Source organism: Chelon labrosus (assembly GCF_963514085.1).
Source record: "Chelon labrosus genome assembly, chromosome: 5".
Taxonomy (NCBI): Eukaryota; Metazoa; Chordata; class Actinopteri; order Mugiliformes; family Mugilidae; genus Chelon; species Chelon labrosus.
The window spans coordinates 13,612,101-13,633,654 of record NC_140341.1 but is presented as its reverse complement, the minus strand read 5'-3'; the positions used below and the strand labels follow the sequence as shown (position 1 = coordinate 13,633,654).

The following is a 21,554-nucleotide window of genomic DNA, read 5'->3' as shown; positions in this document are numbered from 1 at the left end:
CTTTTTAAATTATTCTTTTTTTTTTTATCTTTTTATTATTGCCTTGATTGTTTTAATTGTTTTAGTTATTTTGATATTTTAATATTTGTTGATTTTATATGATTTGTTAAGCACATTGGGTTACCTTCTGTGTACGAAATGGGCTATATAAATAAACTTGCCTTGCCTTGCCTTTTCCTTCATTTTCAATTTTCAATTTTAGAGGTCACTCCAGATGTGCCACATTAATAATTAATGATTGTTGCCTCAATGCATCGAATAAGTCTATGGAAGTAAAAAAGTAAAAGAAATGACGGTACGTTTATGGAAATCTTTAATTAATCTGTTATGAACTCTGTTAAGTTGTCCATTAGCTGTTGTTACCTATTCAGCAGTCTCAGACTGAAATGAAGAAAAGTAATAAAAAATGATTCCGATGATTTTCAAATCACATATAGACACAGGACATAATACTACTGGCCTATATGACCTTTGTTGTGTGATATCAAATAAACCAGTCAACACTGTGTTTACAAATGGGTCTGTTGGCAACAAGTTGTGGTCATAAACTTGTGTGAGTGTCCTTAGGATTCCTATTCCTTTATACTGACCATCACATTGCTGAACTCGCAAAGCACTGAGCACTCTAGCCAACAAATAGCCACAAGAGAGCCCTTGAATTCCAGCAATGGTTTTCAGCTTATGTTATGCCAATTGTCATTCCACAACAGTGTCCGGTTCTTACAAGTACCACTGACTCGTTGTTGAGTCCTAACATAATCTTATGCAACAATTTCTACTACAACATAGTTGATCTGCTAGCTGGAGGATAAATGCTCAGAAGAAGATCAAGGAACTCAATGAACACCCAATTACTACTTTAAATTAGTAAGACTTGTTGTTGGTTGTTTTCTTGTTTTTATTTAATTCCAGGCTCATATTGAAGAACTGGAAAAGGAGATTCAGGCTGAGAGGGTGAAGATAGAGAGCTAACCTCTCCAGGGAGCTTGAGGAGATCGAGGAAGCTGGTGGAGCAACAGCAGCTCAGATTGAGATGAACAAGAAGTCGCATCGTGACTTTGAGGTGTCAACCCTGCAGCATGAAGCTACTGCAGCAGCTCTCTGTAAGAAGCAGGCCGACAGCGTTGCAGAGCTAGGAGAGCAGATCGTCAACATTGAACATCCATGGGTCGACGGGGTCTTTGTGTGTGGAGTTTGCATGTTCTCCCTGTGTCTGCGTGGGTTCTCTCCAGGTACTCCGGCTTCCTCCCACCATCCAAAGACATGCTGGTTAGGTTAACTGGTGATTCTTAATTGGCTGTAGGTGTGCGTGTGAGTGTGAATGTCTCTCTGTGTTAGCCCTGCGATGGACTGGCCACCTGTGCAGGGTGTACCCCGCCTCTCGCCCGATGACAGCTGGGATAGGCTCTAGCCCCACCCCCGCGACCCTTCACAGGATAAGCAGTTACAGAAGATGAATGAGTGAATGTTTGGTTGGGAGCTCAAATTCAAAATGATGAGAATATTCACCAGCTGACTGTAGAGGGACAGCTCAAGGTAAGCTTTGACAATCATTTAGTTAAAAAAAAAGTAAAAAGTATTACAGAAGGTTTACTGTTTTGCTTTCTTCTGTTAATAGGATGCCCAACTGCACCTTGATGATGCTGCCAGGGGACAGGAGGACACGAAGGAACAGGTTGCCTTGGTGGAGCGTAGAAATGGTCGGATGCTGGCTGAGCAGGAGTTGGTTGATGCTAGTGAGCGTGTTGGATTGCTTCATTCTCAGGTTTGTTTTCAGGAATCTAACCATGTCTTAAATGTCTATAAATCTAATTGATTTTTCTTTAACTTGACAAATAAATCTCAAATTGAGTGACTGTATTTAATATCCAGAACCCCAGTCTTCAGAACACCAGGAAGAATCTGGAGTCTGACCTTGTCAAGGTTCAGGGTGAGAGCCAAGAAGGCCATCACTGACTTTACATCAGTGATAGATGTGTAATGCTTTCTTCTTTTATGTGTTCAGTAAAACATGGTTACATTTTCAGTTTAAACTGTAATTAGAGACAATCTTTTATTTCAGGCTACTATGCTGGCTGAGGAGCTGGAGAGGATGAAGATAACCCTAACCCTAACAATATTACAGGTTCATGAGAAGAACAATTTCTGATAATTAGACTAAAGTCAGATGTTTTCCCATACAAGAATACATTCAGAGGATCAAATTTTACTGACAACACAAATGTGGGTCAGTCCTGCCCTACACTGAGGCAATGTTCTATTTCAGATGTCACAAGAAACAAACAGTAGACTGCCAAGTTCTGGTGCACTATTAACTTGTGGAGGAAATCAAAGCTTGACTTGGAATCTTGGAGCAGAAGGAGGTCTACACTCAATCTTTTGATGACTATTCAGCTTCTATCCCTGGGCTTTTCTATGAGGGGCACTTTAACATGGTTTATTATGTGTCAAGAACATAACCATCTCACATAAGCAGAAAAAAGTATTCAATACCACCAATTCACCAAAGTGGATTTCTAGAGCAGAGTCACCAATATCAATCAGTATCAGGACCAGCATAGATAACTCTTTACTAACTCAGATGAGATATCAATCTGACCAGCATCCAGGTCACCAGTAGGGGATTTTGGGCAAAAAACAAAACACACACGCACACCCGCATGCACACCCACAAACACATACACCCACCAGTGCACACCCACACACACATTGATGCACTAGTACCTACAGCACAACATTCCCATAAATGACAGATTAGGAACAAATGCGGCATAAAAGGATGTAGAAAATACTTTTAAGTCCTCACACCATCTGCTCAAATCATTACATCTCTACTGGTTTTATCCCAGCCTACATCACACAGGAGCCGACCTCTACGTAGTCAGTAAGTTAATAAAACCATGAGCCAACTTTCTGAAGTGAGTTAAGATTTTCTGATTTGCATGTATGTTTTCTCTGGTTGGAAATAAAAAAATGTAAGAATGGACATCAGATCCCAATATTACCCAGGACCCTTAAATCAAGCTTCTTTAACAGATGTCACCTCCTATCGAATGTAGCAGCTGGATGAAGTTCATTTTGCCTTGTGTGGAAATTATTTTGGTCCTGATCTCAGACAGGTTGGCAACTGTTTTCATGCCCAAATACAGAGTGATATAACAGGACATCGAACTTATATGGATATATCTCATCTTTAATTGTTGTTGTGAGACCATGATGTCTGCCAGTGTCCTCTAACTGTAGACCACAAACATTTGCATGACTGGTGCATTTCTAAAACTAAGCTCCAGGCATGTGACATTACCCGAAAACACCTTAATGTTATTTAATCCCTATGAAATATAGTGTTTTTAAAGTGACTTTGAGAGTTTTGCTGAAAATGGTATTATTGATGTTATTAATAACTGTTCTTCTAATTAGATTCAGCATTAGTACAGCCTCTAAATTTATATTTGGTATGTAAATTATGATTTAATGAATATGTGTTGGCGACTCTGATGTTAGTGTCATTTCAGGGGTGAACTTTATTTCATTTCAGAGATCTCAAACGTTCAAATGTCCTGTAATGGAATACCAAAGGAAATTGGGAGACTTTCCATAACCAACCTCTTGTGCTGCCCAAAATTTTTAAAAATGCATTCAATTCAATTCAATTCAAAGCACTTTATTTGTCCCCAAGGGGCAATTTAAAAGAGCGCATTGTAGTAGCTTATGCACCCTTTTAAATTGCCCATGGGGCATCAATGCATCAATGCATCAATGCATTGATGTTCAAAGCATGTTTGCACAGTAATGTCTCTTAAATCAACAATTATAGTTATTAGAGTCATATATATATATAAAACCTTTAACTATTTAGGATAGCCTAAGGTAGCTATACATACATAAACTTTTTCTCTATCTTAATCAAGCTCCTTTATAATGAAATGTTTTTAGAAACATGTCTGGGATAGTGTATTGTGTCTGCTGTTTCTTCTGTTCTGCAATTTCTGAAAGTGTTACCCAATTAGCTTCTTCCTTTAAGTCCCTGTTAATAAGCATGGTGCAAACATTAATTCATTTTAAAATTGAACACCTACATTTATGGTCACATCTATGTTTTCCATCAAATTAAATTATTTGTTATAACTTCATAATTAATCCTGTATTTCTTTCTTTGATTTTAGTCACAAAGAATTATGCATCACACTTCCATAAACATCAGCAACAGGATGTGGGACATGACCAAACTGGGTGAGTGGCTGGTGCTGACCAGGCACTCCCACCATCTATAAAAGAGGCAGCACTTGACTACTGCATGGACTGATAACATCACAACACAGGTAAGTGCATCACTCTCTCCTCTGTGTGACCTCTTATTTAATAAAGTTAATGTTTGTTTTCCTTACAACTTGTGCATATTGTCTACAATGACTTTGGCAAAGAACGCTTCACATGCATGTCATACAGGTGAAATTATTACAATGGACGAGACATTTTTCTGAAACATTTTTACAGTTGTGTAGTAAAGCCATTTCTTTTAAGAAACCATTTTTGTTGAATTATAGGATAATGTATAAGTTAGAAGTTGTAAGTTATACAAATTATCATTAAGTGAAAGGCCAACTATATCTCTGGTTGTATGAGGCAGGTGAAGGAAAAGAAGCGATTTGAAATGAGATCATTTTGATTAATACAGTTTAAATTCATTGCTTAAGTTTGAAGCCATTTTCACATTAACCTAATTTCAGCAACTGAAAGTAAAAGCTGACAAATATAAACTGAAAGTAAATCACATTTAGGATGAAATATCTTTTCACAGCATCTTGAGACTCCAAAAGAGACTTCAGCGCTCCTTACTTTTGAGAACGAGCTGAGGTAAAATGTCACTACCAATGAATCATGTCTTTTTCATGGCTATCATGGATATAAAGCAATGACTATGCCAAGTTGATCTGGTAACTCTATTCTGCATCCTTCTGGACATTTCAGTCTTGACTAAAGTGCCATCATGAGCACAGACGCAGAGATGGAGGCCTATGGCCCGGCGGCCATTTACCTCCGGAAGCCAGAGAGAGAGAGGATTGAGGCACAAAACACTCCTTTTGATGCCAAAACCGCCTTCTTTGTGGTTGATGCTGATGAGATGTATCTCAAGGGTAAACTGGTGAAGCTTGAGGGTGGCAAAGCCACTGTGGAGACTGATACTGGAAAGGTGTGATTCATTATTCTTCACTTTCTTAAAGTTAACATTTAAGTTAATTTCAAAAACTCTTTAAGTGTAGGATCATGAGTAGTTTCCATGATTATTTATCTAATATGTATTGGTAAGCATTCAGTCAGTGATTTGTTCCTCAACAAACTATTCAATGGACTTAACTAAATTTCTTTTTCAGACTGTAACAGTTAAAGAAGAAGACATCCATGCCAGGAACCCTCCAAAGTTTGATAAAATTGAGGACATGGTCATGATGACCCACCTCAATGAGCCTTGTGTGTTGTATAACCTCAAAGAGCGTTATGCTTCATGGATGATCTATGTGAGTTTCCCATAGAATTAACATACAGATCAATAGACAAAGATTTGTCAATGGTGCTTTCATTATTCTACAATCTGAAAAAAAAAGTACCAGCAGATGTAAAATGTGGACATGGTGATATTGATCAGCAATTTGCTTCTCTTTACAGACCTACTCCGGCCTGTTCTGTGTTGTTGTGAATCCCTACAAGTGGCTTCCTGTGTACGATGCTATAGTTGTGTCCGGATACAGAGGCAAGAAGAGGATTGAGGCTCCACCCCACATCTTCTCCATCTCTGACAATGCCTATCAGGCCATGCTCACTGGTAAGTCCGAAGTTACAAGAAGAAGAAGAAGCCAAAATTAAATGAAATAGAAGATTATCGAAGGAACAATGGAAACAAGATTCATCTGAAGCATGTATGTTTGTATTTTAGATCGTGACAACCAGTCTATCCTGATTACGTGAGTATTACACAAACTGGTGTTCTAAATGTTTAGAAACATTATGATAATGCAGCTGAAACTTGACAATGTGTCTCTTATACCCCAGCGGAGAATCTGGTGCAGGAAAGACTGTCAACACCAAACGTGTCATCCAGTACTTTGCAACGATTGCAGCTCTTGGAGGCAAGAAAGCCGATGCACCCGCTGGCAAAATACAGGTAAATTTAATTGATTAACAAAAAACAATTTGTCCGAGGGAAGTTTACATGAATGTACCAAGCACATGTAACCACAATTTCCTCTTACAGGGCTCCCTTGAGGACCAAATCGTAGCAGCCAACCCTCTGCTGGAGGCCTACGGTAACGCCAAGACTGTGAGGAATGACAATTCCTCCCGTTTTGTAAGTGATCACATTAAGGAAATTCTTTTTACTTCTTATCATGTAAGGTCATGCTAACAAGGATCTTACTATCTAGGGTAAATTCATTAGGATCCACTTTGGTTCCTCTGGAAAGCTAGCTTCAGCTGACATTGAAACATGTAAGTTTGAATTATTTACCTTTTGTAGCTGTAGCTATTAGTAGTGTATAAATGTAGTGTCCACCATTGTTTGATTTAATGTTTGATTTAATGTTCTTTCTATCTCACATATATCGATAGATCTGCTGGAGAAGTCTCGTGTCACCTTCCAGTTGTCTGCTGAGAGGAGCTACCATATCTTCTATCAGCTGATGACAGGCCACAAGCCTGAGCTTCTGGGTATGTTAATAGATCACTGGAAACATGAATGAAATAAGTTGGAACAATATCAACAGAAAATCTCATGGATTTCATTTCTGCTCTTCCAGAGGCTCTTCTGATCACCACCAACCCCTATGACTATCCAATGATCAGTCAGGGTGAAATCACTGTCAAGAGCATTGATGATGTTGAGGAGTTCATTGCAACAGATGTAAAGAGTCAATTCGTGTTTCTTCTGATAATGTAACAATAATAATCCAAATTAAAAAAAAAATATCATATGTATTGATTATTTCATCTTATTTGAAATGCAGACTGCCATTGACATCTTGGGCTTCACTGGTGAGGAGAAATTGGGCATCTACAAGCTGACTGGAGCTGTGATGCATCATGGCAACATGAAATTCAAACAAAAGCAGCGTGAGGAGCAGGCTGAGCCTGATGGCAACGAGGGTACTTAAAAAATAATACAGTTCTCTTCATACAAGTTTACTACTGTGGTTAATAACATGGTATTTAGTAAGTATTCTGTTTTTTTCCTTCAGTGGCTGATAAAATCGCCTACCTCCTGGGTCTGAACTCAGCTGATATGTTGAAAGCTCTGTGCTACCCAAGAGTCAAAGTTGGAAATGAGATGGTCACCAAAGGTCAGACCGTCCCACAGGTAATGAAAAGAAAACTTTATGTTTCAGAAAAAAAGCATTTTTACATTGACATGTTATTTGGAAAAAAAAGATCAAGTCATAACGTCTGGTCTTATAGGTCAACAATTCTGTCAGTGCTCTGTGCAAGTCTATCTATGAGAAAATGTTCTTGTGGATGGTCATCCGTATCAATGAGATGTTGGACACAAAGCAGGCCAGACAGTCCTTCATTGGAGTGCTGGATATCGCTGGATTTGAGATCTTTGACGTGAGTAGCTGAAAAAAAAAACACTATCGTTATCAAGTTCAACACAATTTGGTCATGAAATGAAATACCTTATTGTCATTACAGTTCAACAGTTTGGAGCAGCTCTGCATCAACTTCACAAATGAGAAACTGCAACAGTTCTTCAACCACCACATGTTTGTACTGGAGCAAGAGGAGTACAAGAAAGAAGGCATTGACTGGGAGTTCATTGACTTTGGCATGGACTTGGCTGCCTGCATTGAGCTTATTGAGAAGGTAAGACCAATCTGTCATGTAGAGCTTGAACCATGTGTTTTCACTGACTCCGAAATGATTGATTCTTTAAAATATGACCAAATTTCCCTTCAGCCAATGGGCATTTTCTCCATCCTTGAAGAGGAGTGCATGTTCCCCAAGGCCTCTGACACAACTTTCAAGAACAAGCTGCATGACCAGCATCTTGGCAAGACGAAGGCCTTTGAGAAGCCAAAGCCTGGAAAGGGCAAGGCTGAGGCTCACTTCTCCCTGGTTCACTATGCTGGTACAGTGGACTACAACATCAATGGCTGGCTGGACAAGAACAAGGACCCACTTAATGACTCAGTTGTTCAGCTCTACCAGAAGTCTTCAAACAAACTACTGTGCTTCCTATATGTCACCCATGGTGCAGCTGACGGTAAGAAATAACAATGAGCAGAGTTGGTACAAATAAATGAATCACATAACGACATATAGGGAAGTAATTACGATAATTGAAGTTTTGATGTTCTAAACTGGCCGTAAGTGTGCATGTGAGTGTGAATGGACGTCTTTCTATCTATGTGAGCCCTGCGATGGACTGGTGACCTGTCCAGGGTGTATCTCCAATGACAGCTGGGATGGGCTCCAGCCCCCCGCAACCTTCTGGAGGACAAGTGGTTACAGAAAGTGAATGAATGAATGAATGAAGTTTTGATGTTAAGGTGCATTTGTATGAAATTGCATCAGTCGCAGGAGTAGAAAGAAGTTGATTACTGCTCTATGATAATAAATTGATACACCACCAGAAAGTGGACACCTGAAAATACTCCTATTATTTATTCACTCATGAAATTGATTGTTTTTGAAAACAGAGGCTGCTGCTAGTGGCAAGAAGGGTGGTAAGAAGAAGGGTGGTTCCTTCCAGACAGTGTCTGCTGTTTTCAGGGTATGTATACTATAATATTCATATTTTTTGGAAAACAATTCAACACTTCATGTAATAAAAATGTTGACCTATTATGTGATGATGCTTATCCACAGGAGAACTTGGGCAAGCTGATGACCAACCTAAGGAGCACTCATCCTCACTTTGTCCGTTGCCTGATTCCCAATGAATCAAAGACCCCAGGTGAGAAATTTGCAGTCTCACTATTTACACTGAATGTTACACAGTGGTAGTAGTAATATTTTCATCTATATGAATTTACATCCCTCAGGTCTTATGGAGAATTTCTTGGTCATCCACCAGCTGAGGTGTAACGGTGTGCTGGAGGGTATCAGAATCTGCAGAAAGGGCTTCCCCAGCAGAATCCTCTATGGTGACTTCAAGCAGAGGTGACTGTGTTTTTTGAGCTAATGTGATGGTATGGATTGGATACAAAAATCTCACCAATAACATTCTTTTTCTTCCAGATACAAAGTATTGAACGCCAGTGTCATCCCTGAGGGACAGTTCATTGACAACAAGAAAGCCTCAGAGAAGCTGCTTGGCTCCATTGACATTGACCACACTCAGTACAAGCTCGGGCACACAAAGGTACCATCTATGGGATAGTGTCAATAGATTATGTTTTAAATTTTTTATATCCAGTAGTTTTAATCCTATTTCCTTGTCTTGATGAGAACAGGTGTTCTTCAAAGCTGGTCTTCTGGGTGGCCTTGAGGAGATGAGAGATGAAAAACTGGCTGCACTGGTGACCATGACTCAGGCTCTCGCCAGAGGATATGTCATGAGAAAGGAGTTTGTTAAGATGATGGAGAGAAGGTAGGACTACAATGAAATATACACAACTGACCTCTTTTAAATCTCCCTCCTTATGACGAGATCCCATTTCCATAACTATAACATCTTATTTAATTTTAGAGAAGCTATCTACGGCATCCAGTACAACGTCCGTTCATTCATGAATGTGAAGAACTGGCCATGGATGAATCTGTACTTCAAAGTCAAGCCTCTTCTGAAGAGCGCTGAGACTGAGAAGGAGTTGCAGCAGATGAAGGAGAACTATGACAAGATGAAAACGGACCTGGCTGCTGCTCTGGCCAAGAAGAAGGAACTGGAGGAGAAGATGGTTTCTCTGATACAGGAGAAGAATGACTTGCAGCTCCAAGTGACATCAGTAAGTACGGAATATACTATTAACCATACTATACCCAATCTATACTTTTATACTTACAGTATAGAAAGTATCTCATTGTTTGTTTTACATATACTTTAGGAAGTTGAGAATCTCTCTGATTCAGAGGAAAGGTGTGAGGGGCTCTTATGCTTTTATACTTATATACTTTTATACTTTTATGCTTATAATCTGTAACATACATTTTTTTTGTTTGTTTCATCTTCTGTTTGTATGTGTATATATGCATACTAAACTGAAGAAAAAAACAGAATAGAAAGTGTCTCATTGTTTCTTTTACATATACTCTAGGAAGTTGAGAATCTCTCTGATGCAGAGGAAAGGTGTGAGGGGCTCATTAAAAGCAAGATCCAGCTCGAGGCAAAACTCAAAGAGACCTCTGAGAGACTGGAGGATGAAGAGGAGATCAATGCTGAGCTGACTGCCAAGAAGAGAAAGTTGGAGGATGAATGCTCTGAGCTGAAGAAGGACATTGATGACTTGGAGCTCACCTTGGCTAAAGTGGAGAAGGAGAAACATGCCACAGAAAACAAGGTTCCATTCATTTACATCTACAGAATTGAATCATTTGTTCACTTCTCATTTGTTTTTTATGTCAGTTTGCTATGTGACATTAAAATGTGCCTCTCTTGACAATGTTAGGTGAAAAACCTGACAGAAGAGATGGCATCTCAAGATGAGAGTATTGCCAAGTTGACCAAGGAGAAGAAAGCCCTCCAAGAGGCCCATCAGCAAACACTGGATGACCTCCAGGCAGAGGAAGACAAAGTCAACACTCTGACCAAGGCCAAGACAAAGCTGGAACAGCAAGTGGACGATGTAAGAAGGCAACTGTTTTTACTTGAAACATTTGCACATTGAATGCATTTATATTTTTTTGTGGATTATAACAAATCAGCTTTGTTTTAAACTGGTATTTTATAGCTTGAGGGCTCATTGGAGCAAGAGAAGAAGCTTCGCATGGACCTTGAGAGAGCCAAGAGGAAGCTTGAGGGAGATCTGAAACTGTCCCAGGAATCCGTAATGGATCTGGAGAATGACAAGCAGCAATCAGATGAGAAAATCAAGAAGTACGTTTTTTTGTTTGCAACGCTAATCTCTTGGTTCTGGAAAAGCAATTTGATCCACCTTGGCTTTTTTAGTCTAATATTTCTGAATGAATTGCTCTGGAATTTTATACCAATGGTTATGTCCCTGTAATGGCCATCATTTCCCACATAGTGCTGTAAGTAGGTCAAAATGAATTGGTATAATAGTATGGGTTATGACTAGCCTAAATATATGCCAAAGCTGATGTAACCATCAGCCTCAGCTTTTGGTGTGTTGAATTATCACACACTCTGAACATGGTAAAATATTTCTATTTGTTAAACAAGCAGTGTAGTGTTATTGTGAACAAATTGCAGCCAATTACAGCATGCTGAAGACTCTAGTTTGGTTACTGTCTAGTTATCTTTTCGCTTTCACCATAGCTGACATTGTCATTCATGTATTTTTTTGTTTGATTATGTTTCTCTGAATACGTTCTGTCCAGTTAAAATGAATTTTGTTTTTGTTCTCTTTTTCCAGGAAGGACTTTGAGATTAGCCAGCTCCTCAGCAAGATTGAGGATGAACAGTCTCTTGGTGCTCAGCTTCAGAAGAAGATCAAGGAACTCCAGGTAAGATAGTTTATATCGATATTAAACTCACTGAATTTCAAACAGCACTTTAAACCTTTCTGCTGTAAACCTTCTTGATGTTGTTGACGCCAATTCAAGGCTCGTATTGAGGAGCTGGAAGAGGAGATTGAGGCTGAGAGGGCTGCTCGGGCAAAGGTAGAGAAGCAGAGAGCTGACCTCTCCAGGGAGCTTGAGGAGATCAGTGAGAGGCTCGAGGAAGCTGGTGGAGCAACAGCAGCTCAGATTGAGATGAACAAGAAGCGTGAGGCTGAGTTCCAGAAGCTGCGTCGTGACCTTGAGGAGTCAACCCTGCAGCATGAAGCTACTGCAGCAGCTCTCCGCAAGAAGCAGGCCGACAGCGTTGCAGAGCTGGGAGAGCAGATCGACAACCTCCAGCGTGTCAAACAGAAGCTGGAGAAGGAGAAGAGTGAATACAAGATGGAGATTGATGACCTCTCCAGCAACATGGAGGCTGTTGCCAAAGCAAAGGTGAGTGGTTGGTTTGTTTTCCATTACAAAACATGACAGTAGCTTTAAATTTGTGGACATGCACAATATAACTTACTATTTGTTTGTGTAGGGCAACTTGGAGAAAATGTGTAGAACTGTTGAGGACCAACTGAGTGAACTCAAAGCCAAAAATGATGAGAATGTTCGCCAGCTGAATGACATTAATGCACAGAGGGCAAGACTTCAGACAGAGAATGGTAAGTGACTTATATTTAAAATTACTAATGAAAACCAATAATGATCATTTTGATTGACATCATATTTAAACACTGATATTCAGGTGAGTATTCCCGCCAGCTTGAGGAGAAAGAAGCTCTTGTTTCTCAGCTGACCAGAGGCAAGCAGGCCTTCACTCAGCAAATAGAGGAGCTTAAGAGGCACATTGAGGAGGAAGTGAAGGTACTCTTTTCCTACATATCATGCTATACTGTTATATCAGTGACTGGTTTGAAGAAACCCAGTCTTTTACTTCTTATCGGTAAGTTAAAAATGTTATGTCATGTTCAACAGGCCAAGAATGCCCTGGCTCATGCTGTTCAGTCAGCCCGCCATGACTGTGATCTGCTCAGAGAGCAGTTTGAGGAGGAGCAGGAGGCCAAGGCTGAGCTGCAGAGAGGAATGTCCAAGGCTAACAGTGAAGTGGCTCAGTGGAGGAGCAAATATGAGACTGATGCTATCCAGCGCACTGAGGAACTGGAGGAATCCAAGTACATCACTACCACTTCATTGTTTAAATGAGTTTTAATTATAACTGTTTGGTTTTAACCAATGAAAAATTCTTCCTCACAGGAAAAAGCTTGCCCAGCGCCTTCAGGACGCTGAGGAATCCATTGAGGCTGTGAACTCCAAGTGTGCCTCTTTGGAGAAGACCAAGCAGAGGCTGCAGGGTGAAGTGGAGGACCTCATGATTGATGTGGAGAGAGCTAATGCTCTGGCTGCTAACCTGGACAAGAAGCAGAGGAACTTTGATAAGGTAATAGGAAGTAAAGATTGCATCATTTCAGGAGAAACCTAAATTGATCTTGGTATCCAATCATTGGCACTCATCTATCTATTTCTAGGTCCTGGCAGAATGGAAACAAAAGTATGAGGAGGGCCAGGCAGAGCTGGAAGGAGCTCAAAAGGAGGCTCGCTCTCTCGGCACAGAGCTGTTCAAGATAAAGAACTCCTATGAGGAGTCTCTGGATCACTTGGAGACCACAAAGAGAGAGAACAAGAACCTGCAGCGTATGCTATTCTCAGTAAAATTAAAATAGTTTCAAGTGTGGGTTATTCTCTGACCTTTACAGTAGAACTTACTGATCAAGGTTCACTGTATACATGAAATCTATATTACTGCCAAACATAACCTTCTTATGGGAAAGTTAATAACCACATCTTCATTTGTTCTGTAGAGGAGATCTCTGACCTGACTGAACAGATTGGTGAGACTGGAAAGAGTATTCATGAACTGGAGAAAGCCAAGAAGACTGTGGAGACTGAGAAGACTGAAATCCAATCTGCTCTGGAGGAAGCTGAAGTAAAATCTTCATTAACACTTGATAAACTACGCATATGATTGAATACAAGACCATATGTTTAACCCTGTATTGTGTCTTATCAAAAGGTAACTTTTGGCATGTGTGTGACTATTTAAGGGCACTCTGGAGCATGAGGAGGCTAAGATTCTTCGTGTTCAGCTCGAGCTCAACCAGGTCAAAGGAGAGGTTGACAGGAAACTGTCAGAGAAGGACGAGGAGATGGAGCAGATCAAGAGGAACAGCCAGAGGGTGATGGACTCCATGCAGAGCACTCTTGATGCTGAAGTCAGGAGCAGGAATGATGCCCTTAGAGTCAAGAAGAAGATGGAGGGTGACCTGAATGAGATGGAGATTCAGCTCAGCCATGCTAACAGGCAGGCTGCTGAGGCCCAGAAACAACTGAGGAATGTCCAGGGACAGCTCAAGGTAAGCTTTGAGAATCATTTAGTTAAAATAAGTATGAAGTATTACAGAAGGTTTACTGTTTTGTTTTCTTCTGTCATTAGGATGCCCAACTGCACCTTGATGATGCTGTCAGAGGACAGGAGGACATGAAGGAGCAGGTTGCCATGGTGGAGCGTAGAAATGGTCTGATGCTGGCTGAGATTGAGGAGCTGAGAGTTGCCCTGGAGCAGACAGAGAGAGGACGCAAAGTGGCTGAGCAGGAGTTGGTGGATGCTAGTGAGCGTGTTGGATTGCTTCATTCTCAGGTTTGTTTTCAGTGAATTAAAAAATTCTTCAATGTTTATCAAGCTAATTGATATTCCTTTTACATAACAAATGAATCTCAAATTGATTGTCACTGTTTTTAATACCCAGAACACCAGTCTTCTGAACACCAAGAAGAAGCTGGAGACTGACCTTGTCCAGGTTCAGGGTGAGGTGGATGATGCTGTTCAGGAAGCAAGAAATGCTGAGGAGAAAGCGAAGAAGTCCATCACTGATGTGAGTTATGGATAGATGAAACATTTATTTCTATTTAAAATTCTATGCCACCAAATAATAGAGGTGTGCGATACCACTAGATTTGGTATCGATCCGATACCAAGTAAATACTGGGCCAATATCGCCGATACCGATACCGATACTTTTTAAAAATTAAGGTGGATGCGCCATCAATCTGAATCAATCTAAATCTGAATTAATTCTCATGACATTTTAAGTGTTTTCGTGATTTGCCTTTTGGATTATCAATCAGTTAAAGTCCAGTACAGAATTTGGTTTATAAGTAAATAGAAAATACTGTATCACAATAAAAGTTTTTGTTCAGAAACAACACAAAATGATCACTTGAGGACAAATAAAAACAAATTATTTTTCAGGCAGAGTGTTCAGAAACTATAATAAAAACTAAATCTCTCCCTTCATTGAACTTCTTTCTGGATTTATTTTTTCTTAAATAAACAAAGTGTAGAAAATGATCACTCCACAACAAATATTATAAATAATGTAAGTAAGTGTTTAGGAAGTACAATACAAAATAAGACAACATTTCTCCCCTTTAGTGCACTTTTTTTCTTCTTATCAGCATCTGTAGGGGCCAAGTGGGCGGGGATTTAAAAAATTTCCATATGCTTTTACAAGTTTGTTGTGTTACCACTGTATCTTACCACCTTTTTACAAATAGCACAACTTGCTATCGTTTCATTTTCGGCCCGAAAATATAACCAAACAGCCCTGCTCTTTCTCTCGTTGTGTGTAATGCGTTGCTACTGGCCGAGCCTGGCTGGTAGCGGTGGGCTTGTTCGGTCACCTGGCGCCGCGGAGTGACATGACGGTACAACAAACACACGCGGGGGAGGAGGAGCAAAATGAGCCTGATCTGCTCTGTGACAGCAGCATTTAGACAAACAGAGTCAGGTCGCTTCTTTAATGAAACGAGAGAAACGGAAACTTAAGTATCGATCTCATTACACTGGTATCGATCAATCTCGATACCAACGTTGGTATCGATATTATCGATATTTGGATCGATCCGCCCACCTCTACCAAATAATTGTTCATGCTTAATCATTAATGCCAAGACTTTTAATATTACCATCTACTGTACACTACCCATTATTTCAGGCTGCCATGATGGCCGAGGAGCTGAAAAAAGAGCAGGACACCAGCTCTCACCTGGAGAGGATGAAGAAGAACCTGGAGGTCACAGTCAAGGACCTGCAGCACCGTCTGGATGAAGCTGAGAACCTCGCCATGAAGGGTGGCAAGAAGCAGCTCCAGAAACTGGAGTCCAGGGTATGCACCATATACAGTACACTTTTTATGATATGAGTTTGATTATTCACCTTTCTCACATATGAATCTTATTGGTGACTTTGTTACAGGTGCGTGAACTGGAGTCTGAAGTTGAAAATGAGCAGAGACGTGGAGCTGATGCTGTTAAAGGAGTCCGCAAATATGAGAGGAGAGTGAAGGAGCTCACCTACCAGGTAATTACTCATTTACCTTAAACATATCAACAGCTACCTTTTTTTCTGTCTCTGTACTTCATCAGGAACAAATTTGTCATTTGCTTAGACTGAAGAGGACAAGAAGAATGTGAACAGACTTCAGGATCTGGTGGACAAGCTGCAGCTCAAAGTCAAAGCTTACAAGAGACAGGCTGAGGAGGCTGTAAGTGAAATGTTTTGTGATCTTACATATGGAAATGTGGAACAAATTAATAATGACTTCAATAAATCTTTGTTTTTATTAAAATATATGTGAACCCTTTACAGGAGGAGCAGGCCAACACTCACTTGTCCAGACTGAGAAAGGTGCAGCATGAACTGGAGGAAGCTCAAGAACGTGCTGACATCTCTGAGTCCCAGGTCAACAAGCTGAGAACCAAGAGCCGTGATGCTGGAAAGGTAACTTAGCCTATGTGATCACATGTTACACAAACCTTAGTGAAATGGGGTTCTTCAAATAATTCACCTCATTTAATCTGCATTGAAGTTGTGGATATGTAAAAAGAATTATATAAACGATAACAACATAGCTAGCTTAAGTGTTGCTGATATGTGTTGAGTAACTGTATTCTTTTTGATTTTTTGCAGTCTGACAGTGCTGAATAAGAGACAACATCCTCTGGGAACCATTTGACAGAGTTCATAAAATATGAAAGTTGTTGAATTGTCTTCTTATGATGTGATAATTTAATAAACCTCCTTACTGTATACAATTTATTCCGTTTCAATTTCTATCTAGTTTTTCTTTAAAAGTCAAATTTCAAAACACAATGTACACCACAATAGTCTGGTAAAGCTGGGAGGAAAACTTGAACCATAAAATGGAGAAGAAAAAGTAGTTATTGGTAAATGCAGAACACAGGTTCTGTAAAAATTGGGGGAGAGCACACTAACAGCGACCAGAGGGAAGAGAGGACAATTGAAACGGGAAACAATTGATGCCGGTGCACTACACAATAATTTATTGCAAGGTCTTATCTTTTGACATAAAAGGCCACAGAGCGTTAAAACCATAAAAGGTTTTAAAACCAAAGTCTAAAATGTGAACACGCACGTTAAAATAGTCCATTTATAAACAAGCAAGTAAAAGAGTCCATTGCAACAGCCAGACCGGGTACCATGGTGGCTCAGAGGTGGTTATGGAGATCTGCGGCTGCGCCAGGGAGCCGTCCTGGGAGTCACCTGGAAATAAAAACACACGGCCAATACGGGTGTCCACACGTTGGATGCCAACCGCCGTAAAACAAGAAGAAGAAGAAGAAGAAGGGTGTCCACACAACACTAGAGGCACAGGCACAAATGGGAGGGAGGTACTTACCATGCTCTGCCGCTGCAAGTACGTCACGTTGCAACGCTCTGGGTATTTCTTTCTGTCGGTAGGCGCTCACACTGTCTTGCCTTGTCTCCAGCTCACTCGGTGTCTTCTGTTCTCGTGGTCCCGTCTCCTCGTGCCGTCCCGGTGTCTCCTCGTGCCTTCCCAGCGTCTCTCTGGCGTCCCTCTCACATGTTAGCTGCCCTTGTTAGCTCTTTCTGTGCAAGCTGTGCACAGAAAGGCCTCAGCTCACTGCACCACTGTCATGGTGAGTGAAATGAAAGATGATAAGTCATTAACAGTAACACTATAATATACAGTATATAAACTTTAGAAAACATGGCAGTAGACATATTTTAATTTGACACATTATTTAAATTTTAACATCAAACTATTGAACCGATACATATAATATAATATTTACTATAATCTGAGTTTTGGAGAAACACCCAAGTGCCACTATAATCTAATAAATCCAGGGTCAAACATTTTCCATCCAGGTCCATAAATATAAAAATCTTTGTTCAGTGCTTACATATAACCTGTCACCTCAGCTTTAATTTGTAGGAGATTTGTTTGGCATGTTTTCAGCATAGCTTTCAAGCAAGTGTCCACTAATTTAAAAAGGATGCATGTGCATAGCTTACTTTACTCACTATTTCATTAAGATACATGTCTGTCACCTACTTGTAAAATGAATCTTACTGGAACGCGGCATGGCACAGGCTGTGGTTTTGGAGAAGCATGTGGATGTCACTGGTATACAGTTGCAAGACAGGCACACATCCCAGATGTCTGAAATAAAATTAAGACCAAATTAAATTAAGAGTGCCATTACATAAAATCTGATGAGGTATAATACATATCTTGGAATAGAGTGGATGACACATTGCCATCTAGGCTGGGATAAAACCCAAAATAAGTTCTGTGTCAACAAACAAGACATAAGAGATGCCTGAAGAGTAATAGTAGCATGAATGAAAACCCTGTCCAGTAGTAGTGGAAGTTAAAATTTGTAAATTTAATGAGCAAACAAAAAATAGATGGTACTTTTATTCAGTCAGCCTAAATAGCAAGTGTCCACTATGCTCAATTAAGTTAATGGTATTTATGCATAAGCCTTGTTATGCATAAATATATTACACACTATAATGGGAGATAAGTGTTACATCTAGCTCAGGTTTAGTACAGTTTCTTAGTCTCAACATATCAAACATGAATCTGTCCTTTTGTGTTATTTTGGCAGAATTCTTTAACATGGCAACATGGAAAGACATGGAGGTCCGTTTAGATTTCAGAACCTTGGACATGTAAAAGACAAATCTGGAGTGCTCCTCAACTTCCCTAACATAAAAAAATAAGAAGAGGCTGAGCACTGCTCTGACACATGACAGCCAGACAGACAATGATGGCACTGAACTTGCAATGGAAGTGTACAATTTTCCATCCCTGCCATCAAAAAATATGACCAACATGGATCTGATGACTTTCCTGCATGAGAGGAAACTGACAGGAATTTATCCCAACATGTGGGTTGCACTAAGAATCTTTGCAACTCTCGCTGTCACAGTGGCTGCTGCTGAAAGAAGCTTTTCTAAGCTTAAACTCATTAAAACCTACCTGAGGTTTACCATGCTGCAAACTCGTCTCTCTGGACTCTGTCAACAATAAACATAAATCAGGTGGTCTGCAATGAGTTGTCATATGATGATGATGACTTTGCTGGGAGAAAATCTAGGAAAGTACAGCTGTGCCAAGAGAGGTGAGGCTGATTAGGTAGTGGCATAGTTTATCACTAGTGGATGCAATAATAAAAAGCACCACTAGAGGTCTGACATGAATACCTTTTTTTGTATATACAGTAGTTTTTCATATAGTTGTATATGGAAAACTGTGTACAAAAAAGTCATTTGCAGATAACTTACATGATTTTTATTTTGTGGTAAAGGTATTTATATTGTATTTCAGATTTTTTGGTATTTGTTTGTAATTTGTAAAGCATGTAAATTGGGTGACATGTATAAATTAAAGACAATGGTAAAAAAAAAAAATGCTATTCGATTTCTTTTTATAGCATATGTAAATGCCACATTGGATAGGGCTGGCTCTGGGTGGCACAAACACTTTCACTTCTGCTAATTAATCCTGAAGCCGGTTGCATAAAGTATAGAGGTTCATCCTTCTCCTTCATTTTCAATTTTCACTTTTAGAAGTCACTCCAGATGTGCCACATTAATAATTAATGATTGTTGCCTGAATGCATCGAATAAGTCTATGGAAGTAAAAAAGTAAAAGAAACGACCGTACGTTTATGGAAATCTTTAATTAATCTGTTATGAACTCTGTTAAGTTGTCCATTAGCTGTTGTTACCTATTCAGCAGTCTCAGACTGAAATGAAGAAAAGTAATAAAAAATGATTCCGATGATCTTCAAATCACATATAGACACAGGACATAATACTACTGGCCTATATGACCTTTGTTGTGTGATATCAAATAAACCAGTCAACACTGTGTTTACAAATGGGTCCGTTGGCAACAAGTTGTGGTCATAAACTTGTGTGAGTGTCCTTAGGATTCCTATTCCTTTATACTGACCATCACATTGCTGAACTCGCAAAGCACTGAGCACTCTAGCCAACAAATAGCCACAAGAGAGCCCTTGAATTCCAGCAATGGTTTTCAGCTTATGTTATGCCAATTGTCATTCCACAACAGTGTGCGGTTCTTACAAGTACCACTGACTCGTTGTTGAGTCCTAACATAATCTAATGCAACAATTTCTACTACAACATAGTTGATCTGCTAGCTGGAGGATAAATGCTCAGAAGAAGATCAAGGAACTCAATGAACACCCAATTACTACTTTAAATTAGTAAGACTTGTTGTTGGTTGTTTTCTTGTTTTTATTTAATTCCAGGCTCATATTGAAGAACTGGAAAAGGAGATTCAGGCTGAGAGGGTGAAGATAGAGAACTGACCTCTCCAGGGAGCTTGAGGAGATCGAGGAAGCTGGTGGAGCAACAGCAGCTCAAATTGAGATGAACAAGAAGTCGCATCATGACTTTGAGGTGTCAACCCTGCAGCATGAAGCTACTGCAGCAGCTCTCTGCAAGAAGCAGGCCGACAGCGTTGCAGAGCTAGGAGAGCAGATTGTCAACATTGAACGTGTGAAGCCAAAGCTGGAGACTGATGACCTCTCCAACAACATGGAGGGTATTGCTATTGCTAAAGCTAAGTTATGCTATATTTGACTTACCTATAGGTTTAATGATACTAGCATAATAAAAGTCATTTTTGATTTGTAGTCAGGATATTAATATGAAGAGTCATACAACAAAAGGATCTGCAGAATGGCAGTAAATGTTGGTCTTGGACATTTTTTAAACTTATGTTTGGTTGGGACCTCACAGCAAGAAGGTTCTGGGTTCAAATCCATGGGTCGACGGGGTCTTTCTGTGCGGAGTTTGCATGTTCTCCCTGTGTCTGCGTGGGTTCTCTCCAGGTTTTCCGGCTTCCTCCCACCATCCAAAGACATGCTGGTTAGGTTAACTGGTGATTCTTAATTGGCTGTAGGTGTGCGTGTGAGTGTGAATGGTCGACTGTCTCTCTGTGTTAGCCCTGCGATAGACTGGCCACCTGTACAGGGTGTACCCCGCCTCTCGCCCGATGACAGCTGGGATAGGCTCTAGCCCCACTCCCGCGACCCTTCACAGGATAAGCAGTTACAGAAGATGAATGAGTGAATGTTTGGTTGGGAGCTCAAATTCAAAATGATGAGAATATTCACCAGCTGACTGTAGAGGGACAGCTCAAGGTAAGCTTTGAGAATCATTTAGTTAAAAAAAAGTAAAAAGTATTACAGAAGGTTTACTGTTTTGCTTTCTTCTGTTAATAGGATGCCCAACTGCACCTTGATGATGCTGCCAGGGGACAGGAGGACACGAAGGAACAGGTTGCCTTGGAGGAGCGTAGAAATGGTCGGATGCTGGCTGAGCAGGAGTTGGTTGATGCTAGTGAGCGTGTTGGATTGCTTCATTCTCAGGTTTGTTTTCAGGAATCTAACCATGTCTTAAATGTCTATAAATCTAATTGATTTTTCTTTAACTTGACAAATAAATCTCAAATTGAGTGACTGTATTT

General features: G+C 40.1%; 1 protein-coding gene across 1 annotated transcript; it reads left to right on the top strand.

Annotated features, from left to right (window-relative positions):
- The first annotated feature begins 6,780 nt into the window (after window positions 1-6,780).
- LOC311488378 (myosin heavy chain, fast skeletal muscle-like) lies at window positions 6,781-16,812 on the top strand. The gene is made up of 27 exons (XM_084545032.1): window positions 6,781-7,599; window positions 7,684-8,242; window positions 8,691-8,764; window positions 8,860-8,947; window positions 9,036-9,153; window positions 9,232-9,355; window positions 9,447-9,583; window positions 9,683-9,938; window positions 10,248-10,490; window positions 10,599-10,775; window positions 10,881-11,026; window positions 11,526-11,616; window positions 11,716-12,105; window positions 12,197-12,323; window positions 12,407-12,525; window positions 12,637-12,833; window positions 12,916-13,099; window positions 13,188-13,353; window positions 13,521-13,645; window positions 13,764-14,072; window positions 14,153-14,356; window positions 14,466-14,591; window positions 15,714-15,884; window positions 15,974-16,078; window positions 16,167-16,262; window positions 16,367-16,498; window positions 16,688-16,812. The coding sequence occupies exons 1-27, from the start codon at window positions 7,495-7,497 to the stop codon at window positions 16,703-16,705; spliced, it is 4,587 nt and encodes a 1,528-aa protein (XP_084401158.1). The 5' UTR covers window positions 6,781-7,494; the 3' UTR covers window positions 16,706-16,812.
- Window positions 16,813-21,554: the final 4,742 nt, after the last annotated feature.

Coding starts and splice junctions, on each gene's coding strand:
- LOC311488378 (XM_084545032.1), top strand. CDS start 7,495: ATGTTCTTGTGGATGGTCATCCGTATCAATGAGATGTTGGACACAAAG. Junction 9,356..9,446: donor ACAAGCTCGGGCACACAAAG/GTACCATCTATG, acceptor TGATGAGAACAG/GTGTTCTTCAAAGCTGGTCT. Junction 13,354..13,520: donor AGAGAACAAGAACCTGCAGC/GTATGCTATTCT, acceptor TTTGTTCTGTAG/AGGAGATCTCTGACCTGACT.